The sequence below is a fragment of the Aulonocara sp. 'chitande type north' Nkhata Bay genome, linkage group LG7 (assembly GCF_057382095.1).
Source record: "Aulonocara sp. 'chitande type north' Nkhata Bay isolate Kocher_YH1m ecotype deep benthic linkage group LG7, A_spYH_male_GT1.1, whole genome shotgun sequence".
Lineage (NCBI taxonomy): Eukaryota > Metazoa > Chordata > Actinopteri > Cichliformes > Cichlidae > Aulonocara > Aulonocara sp. 'chitande type north' Nkhata Bay.
In genome coordinates, this window is record NC_141350.1 from 18,873,801 (window position 1) to 18,892,532 (window position 18,732).

Here is an 18,732-nt window from a genome sequence, read left to right on the forward strand (position 1 = left end):
ATGACATAGATCAAGTAGCTCTTGAGCTCATATGACCAGGATGACAAAACCTACTGGGAACCCATTAAGATATCACATTGCCACAGAAAAACATTTTGGCGTCACTCATCTTAGCAGGGCTCTCATGTAGCCCTTTAAAAGCACTGAAACCTTCCAGGAAGTTCAGCAGCATTAGAGCCCTGCTTGGTTGTCCACCCGCAGCTATTAGGACATTAAAGCTTTGGCTGGCTTCCCAGTATCTGCACATCCCCCTTTTGCCTGCTTGTCCACCTCCTTGCAGTTAGTGGTACTGAGCAGCATCATGACACTAGAAGGCAGATTTAAAAGAAGTGGCAGTGAGAATTTTCTATATCATCACTTATTTTACATTCCTTGTGTAGTGTACTCACTTTGACGCTCCCCACTTCATAATTGGAACAAATGTGATCTGCTCCTGTCATTCAGTCTGGCATTTTTTACTGCATATGTTAGATAGATTTAGTTTGCCTTCAGTCAGCGCTGATTAAGACTTACCCAGCAAAAATAAGTGTGCAATCTGGGGAAGGCAAAAAAAGCAGATTTTTTATTACTTTTTTTTTGCTCGTGTTTGGTGGTAAAATTAAAAATACATAACTCAACTCTGGTTAATATATGCTGAGCATCAGCGAGAAGTCATAGATTAAAGCGGGAGAAATGAGGTGTTGAGCAACATCAAATGACACCACTTCACTTGAGCAGAACACGTCACACAGATTCCCCTGGTGGCCGATGAATCACTTGGCACCGACTTAGAGCAGCACCTCATGCCAGCAACCTCCCACTCACTCAAGGCTGGTAGCTTACTGGGCCAGCTGAGCTTAGCCATGGGTAGAGTGGTCTAGGTGAGGTGGCATCTGTCAGCCTATTCAATATATAGTTGACTCACCAGCCTTTGTAACACTGCTTCTTACAGTCAGTCACCAGTGACTCAGCGTTATAGCCCAGTCTAGTAAACGCCACCTCCGCCACTCGAGCAGTCTGTCTGTTACATCAGATCGGTCACAGGTAGGCATGCCCGACACCTGCACTTAAACGCCTGCTGTGCTGCCTGCACAGGACACTCAGATAGACCCAGAAGGCTAAAACAGAATTTCACATTTTTTCCCTTTTTTTTTTTCTGTCAGTGTGATCAAAGCCTACCTCTGTCTCCTGAATATTCACATCCATCTTTGAACTCACTGGTTCCCTTTTTCTGAGGTAATAATGTAATTGTACATTATGAAATTATTCCTGGCCTGTCTGTCCACAGAGCAGCATGCCAAGACCTTGTCCAATTAAAGCAACACACTCCATGTGGTGTGAGTTAATTAACATCATAGATGCTACAAAGACAGCCAGACGCACAGACAGTTCTGCTAAAAGAGAAGAAGAGCAGGTTTAGCTCTTTGAAAGTCGTGCAGTGACGTCTGGCACTGCCAAAAGCAAGATGGGGTTGGTGCAACTTTCTGTGTTTATTTTTGTGCTTGTGATCTTTTATTAGACGTGTTTTCACACATTTACTTTGCATTTTCTCTAAAGTGCAGTCAAGTATCCTTCAAGAACCAAAAGCACTCTGTGTCACACTGTTGATAAAAGAATATTTCTGTGTCCCTACAAGGATGGAGGGTAAATCACTGCTAAGGTGTGGAAAGTGGAAATTTTTCTTTTCCCATTAAAGTGCAGTCGTATTGTTTGGGCAGCAGAAATTATTTTCAGTTGGTGGATGTGATTCATAGAGCTGTGGTGGGAGTCTTAACAAGAATTACAGACTTGTAAAATATTCCTGTGAAGCTGGCTGCTTTTTGAAAAGCAGAGCTGGCCCATTTTATTAGTTTTTGTGTTTTCTGGCCTTGAGCTCATTTTCAAGCCAATATGTTGTTATATAAAGATCAGTGTGGACCATGAAACACAGAGCACACACTGAGGCAATTTTATCCATGAAGCTAAAAGTATTAAGTTTTGAGTCTCTGTTGTCCGGGATCCTGCCAGTTTTTCCCAAACAACTTTTGTGGCTACTCTGGAATTTGATGATACAGACATGTGCACTCTGGGCTATAAATTGGCTTTTTGGAGAGGATAAAGCAACAATATATCCACAAAGTATCAACCATTTTTTTATTCTGTGGGCTCCAGTTCTATGAGATCTTTAAAATATGTAAGCATGTTTGCTATCCTAAATACCATCTTCTTCACTCGCTAGTTTTTCCATTGTTTTAAATCATCTCTTGGCCTTCATCAGTGGGTGTCGTGTGAGAGTTACCAAGGATAAAGTCTGGTTGTTACCACGTGACCTGAGTATGTAAATTTAGTCATGTGATAACAGGTGGATAATAGCTGATATTTAAAATCAGTGCTTTTCTCTGTTTTCTCCTAAAGCCAGGTTTTAGTCCTGAGATGACCTCTGTTTCCCAGACAGTTAGAGTTATGTTCCTCTGGCATTCAGTCAGTGTCTAGCCACTTAACCAGTACAATGAAAACTGGAAACCACAGCCAATGGAAAGCTAGATGTGGTTACATCATCCAGCACCAACAGACATTCTGTATGAAACTGCCTTAGATTGTGTTTGGTGGTGTTGTGACTGGCACTGCTCTTTCAGGTCTGAAAACTGAAGCCAGCACGGGAGTGTACTGAATCCTTTCTAATGGCCAGCAGGGTGCTGGGAAGAAAAAAGGCTGAGAAAATGATCCTACCGCTCTTTTGATTTCATAGACAGTGTATAAAAGATGGGCACAGCTGTCTAGTGTGAAATGCAAAGCCAGTGTGGAAGCGCCTTTAACCTGCATTTTATTGTAAAGGCCAGCAGAGGGCTGGTTTCCAAAATTTGCCCGGTTATGGAGAACTCTATGGGAAAATGCTAACTGAACTCAGTTTACGGCATTGACCAGAAGTTTTAAGTGACTAAAAATACTGTAAATACTGCGATTTAGAATAAAAAGGAGGCTAATGCGACATGATCTTTTTGCAGGTATCTCTCGTGTCAGACAAGTCGCTATCTAAAACTGCTAGTATGCAGTTTCCTTCGGTTTCAGATCTCCTTATCACATCCTGTTTGAAAACACCATGTTGATAATGGCCAAAGGACTTAGTTTGAGGCTTACCACACAAAAGTTAATATACGGTTGAAAGCTTCAGAAAATTCAGAAAACATATTACAAGCTTAAGAATGAACCCTGATGCTTTGTCTTTTTTTCCCTTCTGGCAGAATGATGCTGTGAGTGGATGAACAGAAGAGTAGCAACACCTGGTTTCCTTACATGGTACAGAGGAGATGTTCCCCAGTCACCCCTCTCTGGACCACAAACACAGCATCACTGGTGGGCTAGCCATACTGTAGTAGCTAGAAGTGACTACTGCCCCCTTTCTAATGAGCACAAAATACCCACAGACTAACAGAATCAGGCGAAACAGCTGAAGAAAGCCTGGAAAGCCACACAGACGAATGTATCGCTGCTTCTACAGAAGGGAGAGATGGATGCATTTATCTGCTTATAGGGTTTAACTGATTCCCTAAAGTATCTGCCAAGGCCTGGAGTACCCCAAACAAATCCAAGATGAACTGGATAAACTGTACTCACAAGTGAGTAAGCTTGCCTATTTAAAGAAAAAAAAATAAGAAAAAAAAGCTTATTTCTAGATATAACATGTTTATTAAACTGCTGTGTCACTTTGTGTTCAGTAGCAGTTAGACACAGTTGTGGGTTATCTATTTGGTGATTTATTTATGTGAAGTAGTCAGAGAAAATATATGAGTGGCTAACAATCTGATTATGTAATGGCTTAGGTTGATGCTGAGCATCTCACTTAGATTAGAATGTTTTTGTTACCTACTGAAACCAGAAAAAATGCCTCTGCAGCCACGATGAAAAACAAACATCTTATACAAAATGTTTTTGGTCTCCTTTCTGCAAAACAAGCGATTTCTTGAAACAGTGTCGGAAAAGGACGTAAGGCCATAAAAATAAACTGCTGAAACTTCAAAACATGAGGGTTTTCCATCTTCACACAAGCATTAATGAGGATCAGGGATGCCTTCATAACAGCCACAGTCTTTATGCTAATTTACACATATCCGTATCCCTTGGCAAAGAGCCTAAAGACCTGAGTGAAACCCTTACTTATCAAATTACAAGTTTGTGACAGTTTTCTATAACATCACCCACTGACCTATTTGACCTTCCTCGTTATTAGGGCTGCCTGAGATCAGCTTCATTAGCAATATGACGCAAAATAATATCCATTAGTCTCTTTATACGAAGTGCTCCAAATTCCACATGGGTAACAGGCAACTGTAAGTAACTAGCCATAACAGAAAATGTTTCCAAAAGAAATATCAGTAAACCCCTTTCACTGTCAGCAATAATGTACAGAAGCTTAACCAGAGGATCACATGGTATGTAAAAATCAGAGTCAGCTAAATGAGCAATGGGTAATCACTGAGGTGTATCACAGAATTTTTGGCTCAGTTTGCATTTAATAAGACGGTGATGTCAGTTAAATGGAGATATACTCTTTCTGGATAATGAACTCTTTTTTTTGTCAGCTCTTTAAGAAAAAAGACATGATTATCTCTTACTAAAAGAAACTCTTGCACACTTTTTACGTTAACGCTCAGTGTATTTCATAGCAAAAACTGTCAATTATTATTTCAAACCGCCACCAGTATGGTATTTATTTATTTAAATCTTTGTTTTATTTATCCCTCAGATCTAAAACCAGTGATTTGGCGAATGTTGTGGGGAAATAATTATTTGATCCCCTGCTGAAATGAACAGTTTCTAATTTTTATAGTAGTTTCATTTTAACAGAATCTCAACCAAAAATCCATAAAACAAAGACACATTAAATAAAAGTTATAAATTGATTTGCACCTCATTGAGTGAAATAAGTATTTCATTTGTGCGAAACATGACTTAGTGCTTGCTTTTGCACACATCTCAGGAGGGATTCTGGCCCACTCTTCTTTACAGAAACTATAAATCCTTTAAGGTTTCTTGGCTGCCAGTTCACAACTCTAAGTTCGTCTCCCTCCACAGATTTTCTAGGATTGAGATCGGGAGATTAGCTAGGCCACGACCTTAAGGGGCTTTTTCTTGTTGCCTTGGCAGTACAGTATGTTTTGGGTTACTGGAAGACCCATCCACAGCCTATCTTCTGGCTCTTAAGTGGCCAGTGGACTGTTGTTGTTGCATCCATTGACCTCAGTGTGGTGAAGTCATCCCACACCCTTAGTGGAAAGATGGCTCCAAAGTACAATGTTTCCACCTTTGTGCTTGACTGTGGGGATGGTAATGTTTGGGTCATACTCAGCTTACATACACAGGGGGTCAAGTTGATGCCAAAGAGCTTGATTTTGGTTTCATCTGACCACAGCACTTTCTCCCAAGCCTTCTCTGAATCATTTAGATGTTCACTGGCAAAGACGGACCTGTACATGTGCCTTCTTGAGCAGGGAGACTTTGCGGGCACTGCGCGCTACCAATGGTGTTTTTGGTGATTGTGGTCTCAACTGCCTTCAGATCAATAACAAGCTCCTCCCAGGAAGTTTTGGGCTGATTCACCACCTTTGACATGATTATCCTCACTTCATGAGACAAGATCTTGCATTGAGCTCGAGATGGAGGGACATGTTGTTCCATGCACATCTACAATTGCGTCCTTGACATTCTTGGACATCTCTTTGGTCTTACCTATGGTCACGGTGAGGTTGAAATGGAAGAAACTGATTGTGTGGACTCGTGTGCTGGGCACACAGCCAATTTGTGGGATCAAACATTTATTTCACTCAAAGGCATGCAAATATATTTATAACTCTTATGTGATTTGGGGGTTTTTTCTGGATTTTAAATTCAGAAAAAAATTAATTCAGGAAAGGAGAAAATAATTATTTCCCCTATTTGTGGGATTTTGGATTGACAAAAAAGTGAAACAATTATTACACTGCTTTAGAGGTGGTTGCAACTAAAGATTTGATTTAATTATTGATGAATCTGCCTGTTGCTTTATCAACAGATGAATGAATCGCTTGGTTTGTGTTTCAGAGAAAAAAGTGGAAAAAAATAAGTAAATTTAGCAATCAGTATTTAAGTATCACAGGAAGATGGAAACTGAAGGAAGGAAGATGAAAACTGGGGAATTTTGGTCATTTTTACAAAATTAATGGTAAATCAACTGGCTATTAGACTAGGAAAAAGTTGACTGTTTTACCTCTTATAGTTTAGGTAAAGTTGTTACCCAAAGCTGCTGAGATCGACTTTCTTGGCTATCCATAAATGCTGTCCTTTGTGTTTGGAGAAAAGCATGCAAAGCAGCTGCAGCGGTGCCAGTTTTTATATGAGTGACAGTGTGTGACGACCAGGTGGACAGAAGGTAGGTACAGTGGGGGGGTTGGTGGGTGTAGGGGGGGGTGTGGGTAGGGGGTTGTCTGTTCCAGTCTTGCATCTGGTAGTCTGGCAGCTGCTGAGCTTATACATGGAGCATTTTGCATGTGCGCTGAAAGCTAACAGCACATACTGTTAATCATTAAGAGTTGGCTGACTCAACACAAACACACCAACAGAAACACAAAAAAGCCAGCTATTAGACTTGTCTGTTGCCTTCGTTTTTCCATCTCTCTGTCTCATGAAGTTTAAGTGGAACCTAACAGAACTGTGGTCAAGTGCTGTAAGTGGGGCCTGCTAGCGTCATCCTCAGTTATCAGCAATAATATTCAAATTTGTAGAGTTGTTAGAGCAAGTTAATCCCCATTTCAATAGCTAAAGTTTAAGTGTGTGTGTGTGTGTGTGTGTGTGTGTGTGTGTGTGTGTGTGTGTGTGTGTGTGTGTGTGTGTGTGTGTGTGTGTGTGCGTGCGTCCCAGCAAGCTTGTGCCATCGCTTTTAGGAGCAGAGAAGCAGGATGAGTCCAAGTAAAATAATTGGCCTGGAGATCAGCAGTGGTTCAAAATTACACTCTCTTGCTGTCTCCCTCGAGCTGCCCTCCTATTCCCAGAGTGTGAACAGCAGTAGCAAACAGGGCAGGAGAGATTTTTAATTAGTCCCCAACGCTGGATAAGTGGGGAAAAAATCAGATACGTTCGAGAACATGTCGCTTTCAGGGCTCTGTGCTGTGTTTTGACCTGTAATAAGGAACAGGACATTTGTTCTTATCACCAATAATGTAATACAGTAGTCGTACCCAGGGAATTTTAAAAAGCTTCATTTTGCCTCTGACAAGCAGTAGCAGGGTCACAAATGGATTCCCTCAAGAGACATATACAAGGAATCTCTCCTCTCTTTTCTTTTCATTTTTAATGTTTTGTGATGTTTTCTGTTTTGTTGAAAACAGTCTTGACTCTGGCCTGATGTGATGTGGTACTGTAAATCGTATCAGCTCAACCCTCTTCCCATGTCAAAAAAAATTATATATATATTATAATTATATATATATATATATATATATATATATATATATATATATATATATATATATATATATATATATATATATATATATATATTTACAGTAAAAAAAAAGGATGGGAAGAAGGAAGCACATAGCTGTTTCACTCTGTCCAGGTTGTCATGGTAACAGTTGCCTTACAGTTGAATACCCACCTGTACAAAGAAGCTTTGTAGTGGCTGATACCTCACTTTTTGGGTGTGGTGGTGGTGATGATGACGATAATGTGCACCACGTTCTGTCTATGTATTTCCTACTAGATAGAACGAGCAGTACCGTTTTTAGTTCGATTGTTATTGCACTTGTTGACTTTGTATTGTCACGACAGGGAGAAATAAAGTTTTATCTTTTCCAGTGTGTTTAAATGCCTTTGTGTCAAGTGCTATTTTGGGGGTGGGGGGGAGCTGGTTTATTTTAATAACCTTGGAAGCAGTGGTTCTCAAACTGTGGGTGTGCACCAGCTGTGGAAGAGAGAGCCACTGATGGTGGGGCTCAGAGAACCAGGAGAAAAATGTGAAGTGAAATTAAGCTGAATGAATATGTTTAATGAATGAAGATATGGGAAACACACACACTTGTTTTCATATCTTATTGAGGACATCTAATTGACATAATGCTTGCTCTAGTTAGGATTACGCATTCATTTTTGATGGTATACCATCAAAAATGAATGCGTAATCCTAACCCTTAGGCTAAAGCTAACCATAACCTAATTGTAACCCTGAGAGGAAAAACAACACTTTGAGTCTCAAAACTGCCTTCAAACACATGGGGACAGGCATTTTTTCCCCATAAGTATAGTAGCATTCCAGTTTTTGGTCCTCACAAAGATGTATAAACATGAACACACACACACACACACCAACAGAGGCCATTTCATTAGGTACACCTCGCTAAAAAAAAAAAAGGCCTACCTTTTGTCTTTTGATCTACCTGGAAAATAATCCTCATATTGGATACTGGTCCATGTTGACATAGTCTGTCATGATGTGAGATCCATGATGTGAATCTCCTTCTGTTAGCCTGAGAGCTCATGACTGTGGAGGATGATTGAACTCATTGTCATGTTCAAGAAGAGTGAGATGACTAGAACTTTGGGACATGGTGCATTATCCTTTCCATAAAAAGACGGGTGCACTTAGTTCATAAAGCGATGGACATGATCAGCAGCAATAATCAGGTAGGCTGTGGTGTCTAAATGATGCTCAGTTGATACTAAGCTGTCCCCTACTCCATACAACCACCACCAGTCTGAAGCATTGACACAAGGTATGATTGATCCATGTTTTCATGTTCCTCACACCAAATTCTGACGATACCATTTGGAAGTCTTTGTCTTTTGGGTTTTTTTGTTGTTCTTTTGTGTTTTTTGGCTCAGTGGGTTAATCCATACAAAGTTTTGAGAAGCACTGCGGGAACGGGAGCCCCTATGTAAGCCTGAAGAAAAGGCTATCAGAAATTTTGTCTGAATATGTCAATAGAAATGCTGTGGAGTTTGTGTTTCTTTTTAAATTCATTTAACCTTCTCTTAGTCACTAGATAATTTGTTTTAATTTCCCTATCTTCTGGACTCACATTTAATAATTTATCCATTTTCTATTTTTCCTCACCACATTTCAATTTTCTGGCAACCCTGCCTTCTGCCAGCTGCACTGACAACTGTTGTTAGCATACTTTATTCAAGCTGGCTAGATAGTTAGTTATGATTAGCTCCATCATCCACACACTGAAATGAAAATGAAAGAATAGAAAAAAAGAGGAGAGGTTTTATATATGCATTAGCTAATAATTTAGATTTACATAAGCTAATGGATTGGAAAATGTTGTGACTAGACAAAGTCTGGGGAACAAACAAAAAAAACTTCTGTCTCTTAAAAAAGGTGATTGGAGGGTTGTTTTTTTTTTCACTGATAACCTTTTACCATCTTTTTCAACTTTTGGGTTTCATAATCTTAGGATGAACTTTTTTTTTAACAGCCAGTCAATAAACTATGACATGATGCATTCAGCCTTAAGGCAGTGACCTTTTCAAGCTGCTGGAGTCACACCCACACCTGGTCGACGGGGAAACATCATTAAAGGAATGAGCTGATGGTGAAAAACTAAGGCAAAGACAGGCAGAGACAGACAATGTCAGGGCTCAGCACCCCACTTCAAATCAGACACCTGCTGCTCCTTGCCTTTAACAATGACCCCAGCAACCAGGAAGTTTGTTATCACATTGTCAAGGTCCCTTTGAGCTCTCCTAATAAGGTCTGACTTGTACTTCTGTACCAACTCTCATGCACCTCTGCCAGTCATCCTGCAACATTCAGCTCTTGAGACCATTTCATACTGTCACCTTTTCTTCACTCGATCCATCTATGTCCTCTGCCTTCCTGTATGCCAGTAACCAACAATCTTCCCATCTGCACATATTAAACCAATTGCTAGCATCCATCACCATTTAAAAGCCATTGTCTGGATTTCCACATCCTGCTGTTATTGAGGAGCCCGAGATACATCCTGCCAACATTTATCTATTAAAACTCCATTAGATCTGCACTCTCCAATGCCCTATCTGCTCACACCGGATCTTCTGTAATGCTGCCCCATATTAGGATCCATCTGTAGCAGATATTAATGTGACTATTAATGGTATCCTAGCTTTCATGAGCACTCATGTTATACTAGAAACGGCACCAAACTACTGTAACAGAGGACCTTACAGCAACAGAATGAAGTATGAGTTGGATTTATTTGTGTATAGTACGATTCTGTAATTGTTTTAAATTAAAGCAATAAATGAAAACCAATTACATTTTCTCCCTTTATTGAATATCATTGTTTAGTCAAATAAGATACAAATAAAACTATTCATATTGTTATGAGGTGATATTAACTTCTTTTTTTCACAGAATGTGATGTTGAAATGATCGTGCTTTTTGTAGAAGTGATGCTTGGGAATGTTCACCTGGTTTACTGAGCAGAAAAACTATGTTATGTTTAGAAGTAAGGCAGCGCGCACAGGCATACAGAATCTGGTCACATTTCAAAATAAGAGACCCAGTGCAGGCTAAATGTTACATCTTTGAAATGCTACCGCTGTGATTTGAAGGTCTGCAAAGGACAAGCCAACCCCTAGCTGGAAAATGAAATGTCACAGACATGCACTGGTGTACATCCATCCATCTCTAAAAGCTCATTTTTTCCAGATTTTTGGTGAATCTAGTGTATAATGTTTCCTCAGAGATAGATGCTGACCGATAGCCATGACGTATAGAGAGAGAGCCATTTAATTGAGATATCCTAGACTAAATTGAGACTAAATTGTAACTATGGAGTAATGAGGCTAATCCCTTTTGACTAGCACGAACTCAGTCTTCTGCATTAGTAGCAGTCAAGTTCAGATTTTTATTTGATTTTAAAGGGTTTTTTTATTATTATTTTGACAACCGGTGGTTTTTTATGTTATTTTGCTATGTTTTAAATGATGTCACTAAATGAGATCTCACCCAGTGACCCTGCACAGAACATGTTCATTATGTTTACAAATACACATCTATTTGGATTACCTCACCACTCTTGGAAGGCATACAGCAATGTTAACATAGCTATGAAATCAGAAGTGACAGTAATTAAGTGAATCCACCCAAAACTGACATGGCTAAACCTAAACACCAGTACCAACAAGATCTGCAGCAGCAATGTAAGACACTTGATGATGTCAATAGCAGTACACATTGATAGTAAGAGCGATGATACTGTGAAATTGATGCTCCGCTGTAAAGATGTACTGATATGTTGCTATAAAGGAAATATGAAATAAAAATGTGACAATCTGTGACAAAAACCTTACCCAGATCTCCGTGAATCCAATTTTACACTCATACAATTGTGCAAATAACCTGTATCCAGCCATTCATACATCACAAAAGCAACAACAAAACCTACTGCAATAATTCACTGCCAGTGAGCCCTGAAAACAAAAGCAAGTGTGCAGAGGATCCAATACTCAAATCCAAGCGCTGGAATTTGAGCACTATAAAAATTAACAGCATGAATTAAAGTGCAACAGCCAAACATCAACCATTAAAAAACACATACTGTCACAGTCAGCCTTCACTTCAAGAACTTGATTTACAATTAATATCATATGGTACCACAGATGGTGGAGCAGTAATAAAGGAAAAAAAAACACAAAAAAGAGAAAGTCACTAGGCACCAAAAATACATCAAATAGATCTGACAGAAAAATAAAAAGTCTCCTAGTTTATTGATAATCCCAAGCACAGAAACTAAACAGTGCCAACACATAGTTTATCTACGCACACAAGTGACATCTTGCCTTTGTGAATAAAGCAACAAAAACAGCTATTTAAAAGAAATAACATAATAAAAAAGGACAATGACATTCGAAGGAATAAGTATTGGCGAGCAGCTTTGAGCAGCTTTGAGGTTATTAACATAAATGTGTAATCAGCCAACTGCAGCTTTGAAACTCAGTGTAGCCATGGTGAACAGAATAGGGCAGAGAGGGGATTTAATAGGTTATTGTTGTTGGTGATAAATGAGATGGTCTGGGCATTTAGAAAATGCTGATCTGCTGAGGAGAATGGTCAGGAAATGTAAATTATCTAATGAGGGGCAGTACCACGGACAAAAATACCTTGCCGATGCCGGAGTTCAGAGGAGAATGTCCAGACTACTTTGAGATAACAGGGAAAAATCAGTACCACAGTAACAAAAATAACTACTCAAAACAATGCAAAGTATGCAGAAGTGCTCGGAAAACACAGCGTCTCAAACCTTGAAGCAGATGGGCTACAGCAGAAGAAGACCGTGCCGAGTCCACTCCCATCAGACAAGAACAGGAAATGGGTTGCAGTTTGCACAGGCTCACCAGAATTGGAAAAATGGTGTCTTGTCTGATGCGTCCCGATTTGTCCTGTGACATTTGAAGTCGGTATGGACAGCATAAAATCATGTTTCCATTGTTTCTTTGTGTCAGGAGTTCAGGCTGGTGATGGTCTAATGATGTGGGGATATTTTCTTGGCACACATTTTCTTCTTATTACCAACTGACCATCATTTAAACACCATAATGTACCCAGGTTTTGTTGCTGACCATGTCCATCCCTTTATGACCAGAGTGTACCCAGCTTTAAAAGTCACAAAGGTGATGATCTCAAACTGCTTTCTTGAGCATGACAGTGATTTCACTGTAAATGGCCTCCACAGTCACAATATCTCAACCTAACAGAGGACACTTAACAGGAGTTTCATTTTAGTCAGTTGTGAAGTCAGATGGCAGCGGCCCAATCTGGTACCCACTAAGTGAATGGATTTGCAGGGAATTTTATTTGATTAACTCTAAGCTATATCATGAATACCTAAACATTAATTTCCAATGCATTTTGGATTTTCTAAACATCTAGAAATCTTTCCACCTCACAATAGTCTGTTCTTTTTTGGTCGTCCTTTCTAGATGACACTAAAAGAGTTGTGTAAAAAAAAAAAAACAGAACATGAAATAAATAACACTAAACGAAGGCTCTAAGAGGTAGTTTTGTATGGCTCTCTGCACCAAAACAGCCAATTATAACACAATAGAATGAAAACTGCAGGAAAGACATAATGTGACAGATACCTGGAGGAAAAGAAAAAATCCATAATAATGCATTTGAAATATAGTGGAGTGCCTCATTGTGTTGAGGTTATTTCACATATCTTTTTAAAATAATTAATTTGAACGTTTATTTGATAATAAATGCTGATTTTCATTATTAAGTGTCTGTAGGAAGTAAAATTGTCTTCAGAAACAACTTAAACTGTGACTTATACTTCTAAAAAATATCACGGCAGATGATACTGCAGCAGCTTGCGTGTTGCATCAGTACATTGTGCGGATCGATGACTGTTTCCAGTACAGCTCTCCTACTATTGAGTTGCAACAGATGCTCGATACTCTTGCTTGAAGGTAGCTGAGTCTTAATCTCACCCAGACTTCTGCACTATAGCATACAGAGCCTGCTGACTAGCGACTGATGGTTGAGATGAGGACAAACCTGTAAAGAAGTCACATTTTATCTTACAGGTTCAAAATAAGCATACTTGCTATATAGTCTAGAAATTCTGCATTACTCTTGGTAAAGTTTGCTTTAATTATGCAAATTATTTGATATGAAAAAAGAAGAAATGAAAAGTTGTAGGGATTTGATTTTCAGTACTAGTTCTTTTCCCTGTAGATTTTCTGTGATGTCTTGCGTGTCTCTCTGTCCCTCAGTGACCTCCCACTTGAAAAGATATCCGTGTTTGGTATTAGCTGCTAAAGCCCCGGCTCACTATAAATAATGAGGACAGGTCAGATTCAGAGGACAAGTTTACCCCCAAGAGAATCAGTGGTTTTGGAGCATAAAAAATGAGGGTAAACAAAACTTTATTTAAATCAGTTTTCATTATACAGTCACAGGCACCAAATAGGAAGTGTAGATATTCAGTCCAATTTACTTTCAGCAAAACAAGAAGATCACTCTTGGGAGAAAATAATGTGATCTGCTTTTTTGGGGGGAAATTCAAGTTGCCACCGATTTTAATAGAGCAGCCCGCTGTGAGGATCGGGTATGAAATGACCTGAATTTTATGAAATATTTGAAGATGAGAAACAGGGACAACACTTTGCTTTTGCAATAACTTTTAAAAAACATGTTATAAAATGCATAAAACCTGATCATAAACTAACACCTTTTTTTTTAGTAAGTGGATGATTGCATTACTCATTTTAAAAAGACATGCACTTAGAAAACCACAGGGGATCTTGTTTTTATTGAAACTACCGAACAGTAATTTCCTCCTGTAATTTTCACGCACACCTCTTCAGCTGCCTCCAGCTCTACAATGATTGTTTTTAAAATGTATTCCTCCTTAAAAGATTCTTGACTGTAGTGGCACACATGTAGTGCTTGTTATCTTATAACAGCGTTGAAGACTGTGTATGTGTGGAGAAACTGAAATCGTGGGACGTAGAAGACGTTTTAACTGGCACTCAGAAGAGTCCTGTGACTTAGTGTGAAGTTGGGCTCTCAGAAGTTCAACCAAAACAACATAAGAGCTGGCCTTAGACCTCTCTCCAATTTAAGCTGCTCCAGCTCTACATCACTTGAAATTACTCTGGAAACAAAGGCTGACAGCTAAAGGGTCCTTTTGTTCCTCTGCTCGCCTCTCGCTGACACTCAACCTTGATTCACGTCGGACAGTTTGGCTGCTTGAGTTCAGTTGTAAAGTAGATCTTTGATAACAGTCTTGCTATCATCTTTCAGTTTAACAAAACCTTTAAATGCGACCTGGCTTTTATTTCTGACAGTCGTCTGCCACAAATGAAAAGCCTGTTTTTGTCTAACCTGCTGCGAGAAATAGGACAACAGATTTTTTTATTATAACTATTATTGCATTGACTACCCTGCCTGGGTAAAAGTTTGTTTTTACTGTAAAATATCAGTACTAATTTAAATATTTTCAGCACTATAAAGAGGTTAAATTAACATAAAAAAAGGTATCTTTCTCTCTTTGTTAAGATTGATGCTCTTAGCACACAGGTGTCAGGAGCCAACAATGCTATTTATGCCCTGGTGGGGACACATCTCTAAAAAGCCTTTTTGGCCAACATTATGAAAAGGTCTCTTTTAACCCATTGTCATAATTTGAGGCCTAAAGGCATGCAGGATAATCTGTGATTATAAATGGTCCATACGTGTGCATGTGAGTGTGTTTTTCTCTCTATGTGTGTTAGCGCTGTGGGACCTGTTCATGGTGTACAGGCCTCTAACCCATCGGTGGGATGGGCTCCAGCCACTGAAACAGGAAAAGGATGGAGGGATGGATGGATGAGCAGAGGTTTATCTTGTACTTTTCCCTTTATTATTATATAATTGATATCACAGTGATGGCCTGCCCTAAAGTTTAGTTGTTCTTTACACCCCCTTGTGTATTCACTCCGTGTTTCTTTGCTTGTATCTCTGCATTTTTTGGGGGGTTTTTTGGTGTTCTGAGTTTGCTAGTTTATTTTTGTCACCTTTGTGTATGTATACAAAAGTACAACAAAGATATATAAATACTGTATATGCATACACACTCTACTCTAAACAGTATTAAAATATGCGATGCTGACATACCTTTTTTCTTATTGTCAGCTCTGACAAGTTGTCTCCTTTCCTTTTATATAACATATGACACTCTGACTCTCAGAATATCAGAATATATATTTTGAGTTCATAACAAACTCCTTGTTTTAAGAAGAAAATGCTCAGGCATTGTTTGACTGTTTATGTCTATCATCATGTGTTTTAGCCTATTAAAGAAATACCATATGGCCACATTAACAAGGTTGCAAGCTTGGGAGTGTCAAATGTCTTTATTTTTGAGCCATACACACCTCTCCAGAAAGCTGTCGCCTCTTCCTTAGCCAACATAAACATACATAAATATATGTAACAACAGGACAATAACAACCGTCATATTTTTTTTTCTGAAAAAACTGATTCTGCTTTGTTGGCTCTGTTCCCCTATTCATGCAGGGAGAGATGCATCTGTTCAATGTGACAAGGGAGGCAGATATTACTCATGTTTCCTGTCAGCATTTTGGATGGACCGCGACAACTATTCGTCTCCAGGGTTTCTAGGCATGGAGATGGCATTTGTTTTCTTCACGATCAGTTTATTAGAAATCTTCCGCTGTGGTGACTCCAGGCAGTAATATGTCTCAGCAGTTTAAAAAACAGCATTAAATGATTTCTACAATATTCTTACCCCTTACCTAACTCAGGGGGTATAAATTACGTATTTCTATTTCCCAGAACCTTTCTTTTTATGGAGGCAATGCCATTGATGCGCTGTCCTAATGGAAGAAAAAGGCCCTGTTGTTGGATCAGAACAGGTTTAATCCCCTTGACGTTTATCCTAGAATTTATCCTTGTTTGTTCGGATGGATTAGAAACTGGTGTCAGACTAAGCTGTGGCCTTTCGCCGATATGCATACAGTGGCTAAAACATATTAATCCTCTCCGACTTTCACTCAGGTTGTTTGTGTCACAACAATCATCACAATAGCCTGGTAAAGAAACCAAAAAGGGCAAACAAGCTCAAAAAGGGACTTTTTAAAACAGACCTAGTATTTCCAAATCCATACTTGTATTCTCGGACTCTACATGAGTATTTTTGCATGATTCAAACTTTAAAATAATCTTATACTTTTGTTCGGCTGTTCAGTTTAGCCTCTGTCTGAAGCAAGCCCTCTCTCTTCAAGCTGATTGGGTGTTCTTTGTAAAAGAACTGCTGTATTAATTAGTTACTTACATGCATGCAAATCTCATTAGATGGCAATGTTTCTTCTAAAAGCATCTGCCACTGTGGACTGAAAGGTAATGCAATGCACTGCAGACCTGTTTAATATGCAGCTGTTGTATGACTCATGTAAGAATTAAAGGCTCGCCAGTTCCTACGGGTAAAAAAAGAATGGGGAACAAGAAAAGTTAGAACCATTTAGAGTAAAAGAGAACTGAGTAGTTTTGTAATAACTACTCTACTTACTCTACTACTTACCGTGTCAGTACCTGGAAACAATACTATAGTTCAGACAAAACTTATTTTCACTATTTTCGTGTTCTGTTCACAACCAAGAAAAACAAAAGATCCACTTGAATCGGTGACGGCATCGCAGAAAGAGGACACAGCATCACAGTTTCAGTTTACCAGCAAGAGTTGTTTCATTGACACAGAAAATTAAATAAATATAAAAAGCTGGAAATCTGACAAAAAAGAAACAAAAAGAAAGAAAGAAAGAAAGAAAGTCTGGGCCAGTCAGGCAATATCCCGTAGGAATCAGAACTTCCCTGAACTAATGAGGCAAGAAAATTAAACCAACAAACAAAGGAGTGAAAAAAACAGACCAAAAAGGAAAATAAATAAATAAATCCTCACAAAGAAGCCGGGGACTGGAAAACTACTCAGTCCATGAGAAAGAGAGTGTCTCATGATATATATTATAACATAATATATATTATGTCACGCTGCTTATCTAAGAAAGAGAGAAGAAATGATTCAGGGAGGAGGAAAATGCTAAAGTAAATACTGTATGTAACACTATGATTCACAGTTAGAAAATGCTAACTACTCTGAAGCAGTACATGAATGTAACAAACATTTTTGGGGGAGAGGGGTTACTGAAAACTAAAAATAAAATGATACTCATCAATACCAGGATGCATCTATTTAATTTGTGCTACTCAGAATGGGTACGCACCTTCAAATAATGAGAAACTTGTCAATCATTTATGCAGTGCAGCAATGTACTGAAATAACAATGTTATGCCAGTGGGCGCTGTTCTTTATAGTGCAATACAATGAAATCAAATGATTAATCCCCCCACCCACCACCGCCACCCCATTTACAGCCATGAGAGCTGTAAGGTTTTAAGCTTGACACAGCAGGAAACTGCCACAGTTTAGGACAGCATCCTAATTGTGATGTTAATGTTCTTCCCCATATATCCAGGAGCTGATTCGTTATTTTGCTAACAGGGGAAGCCCACCAACCCCAATCCTATCAGCAAGCCAACATATGTGGATGGCAGGATGACAAGTTGGATGCATCCAACTAAAATTCCTACTGATAATAGTACAGTGCATGTAATATTCTAGGAACTGTAAGTACTTTATTGTTACCTTCTTACCTAATACTGTGTTCCATTTATGCAACTAAAACCTCATATAAGACACTAAATGGAATACTTAAAAATAGTGTTTATAGTTCATATTATATATACTTATAATATCAGAATAAACCAGGGGGTCTATCTTCACATAAGGAGAGCATGCTGACAATGATATCTGAGCCATATCTGTTATATTGCTACTTAGGATACACTCTATACTTTATACTGATTAAATCACTAAGCAATAAGCTCTTAGTTTGTGTATATTTCCATGGTTCATTGTACATCATTTAAAGCCTCATATTGGGAACATTTACATAAGCAAAAACAGTCCATTCACCACCTTTCAGTCAGGAAATTCGATTCAAGGTTGGAGCCATTTATCAAAACAATAACAGACGTGTTGGTTTTGTAGTTTTTACTGATGCAATGCTCCAACTTACTATAACTACGCTTGATTAAAAAATCCCTGAGCTTCAGATTCCTCCATTTATTTAGATTCCAACATTTAGTGAACTTGAACATCTATTTTAATAAAAGTCCAGATACTAATTTGTTACAAATTACACCCAGAGGATGATGTGAAAGTGTTGCAGGTTAAAATTGCCAAG

The 18,732-nt window shown here is 38.8% G+C and overlaps 1 protein-coding gene across 1 annotated transcript in view; it reads left to right on the plus strand.

Annotated features, from left to right (window-relative positions):
- Positions 1-6,374, plus strand: part of shisal1b (shisa like 1b) — a 38,579-nt gene extending 32,205 nt beyond the window's left edge. Inside the window, exon 5 of the mRNA XM_086299219.1 lies at positions 3,201-6,374. Coding sequence (XP_086155345.1) covers position 3,201 — 1 coding nt within the window. The 3' untranslated portion in view covers positions 3,202-6,374. The remainder of the gene's footprint in view (positions 1-3,200) is intronic.
- The last annotated feature ends 12,358 nt before the right edge of the window (positions 6,375-18,732 follow it).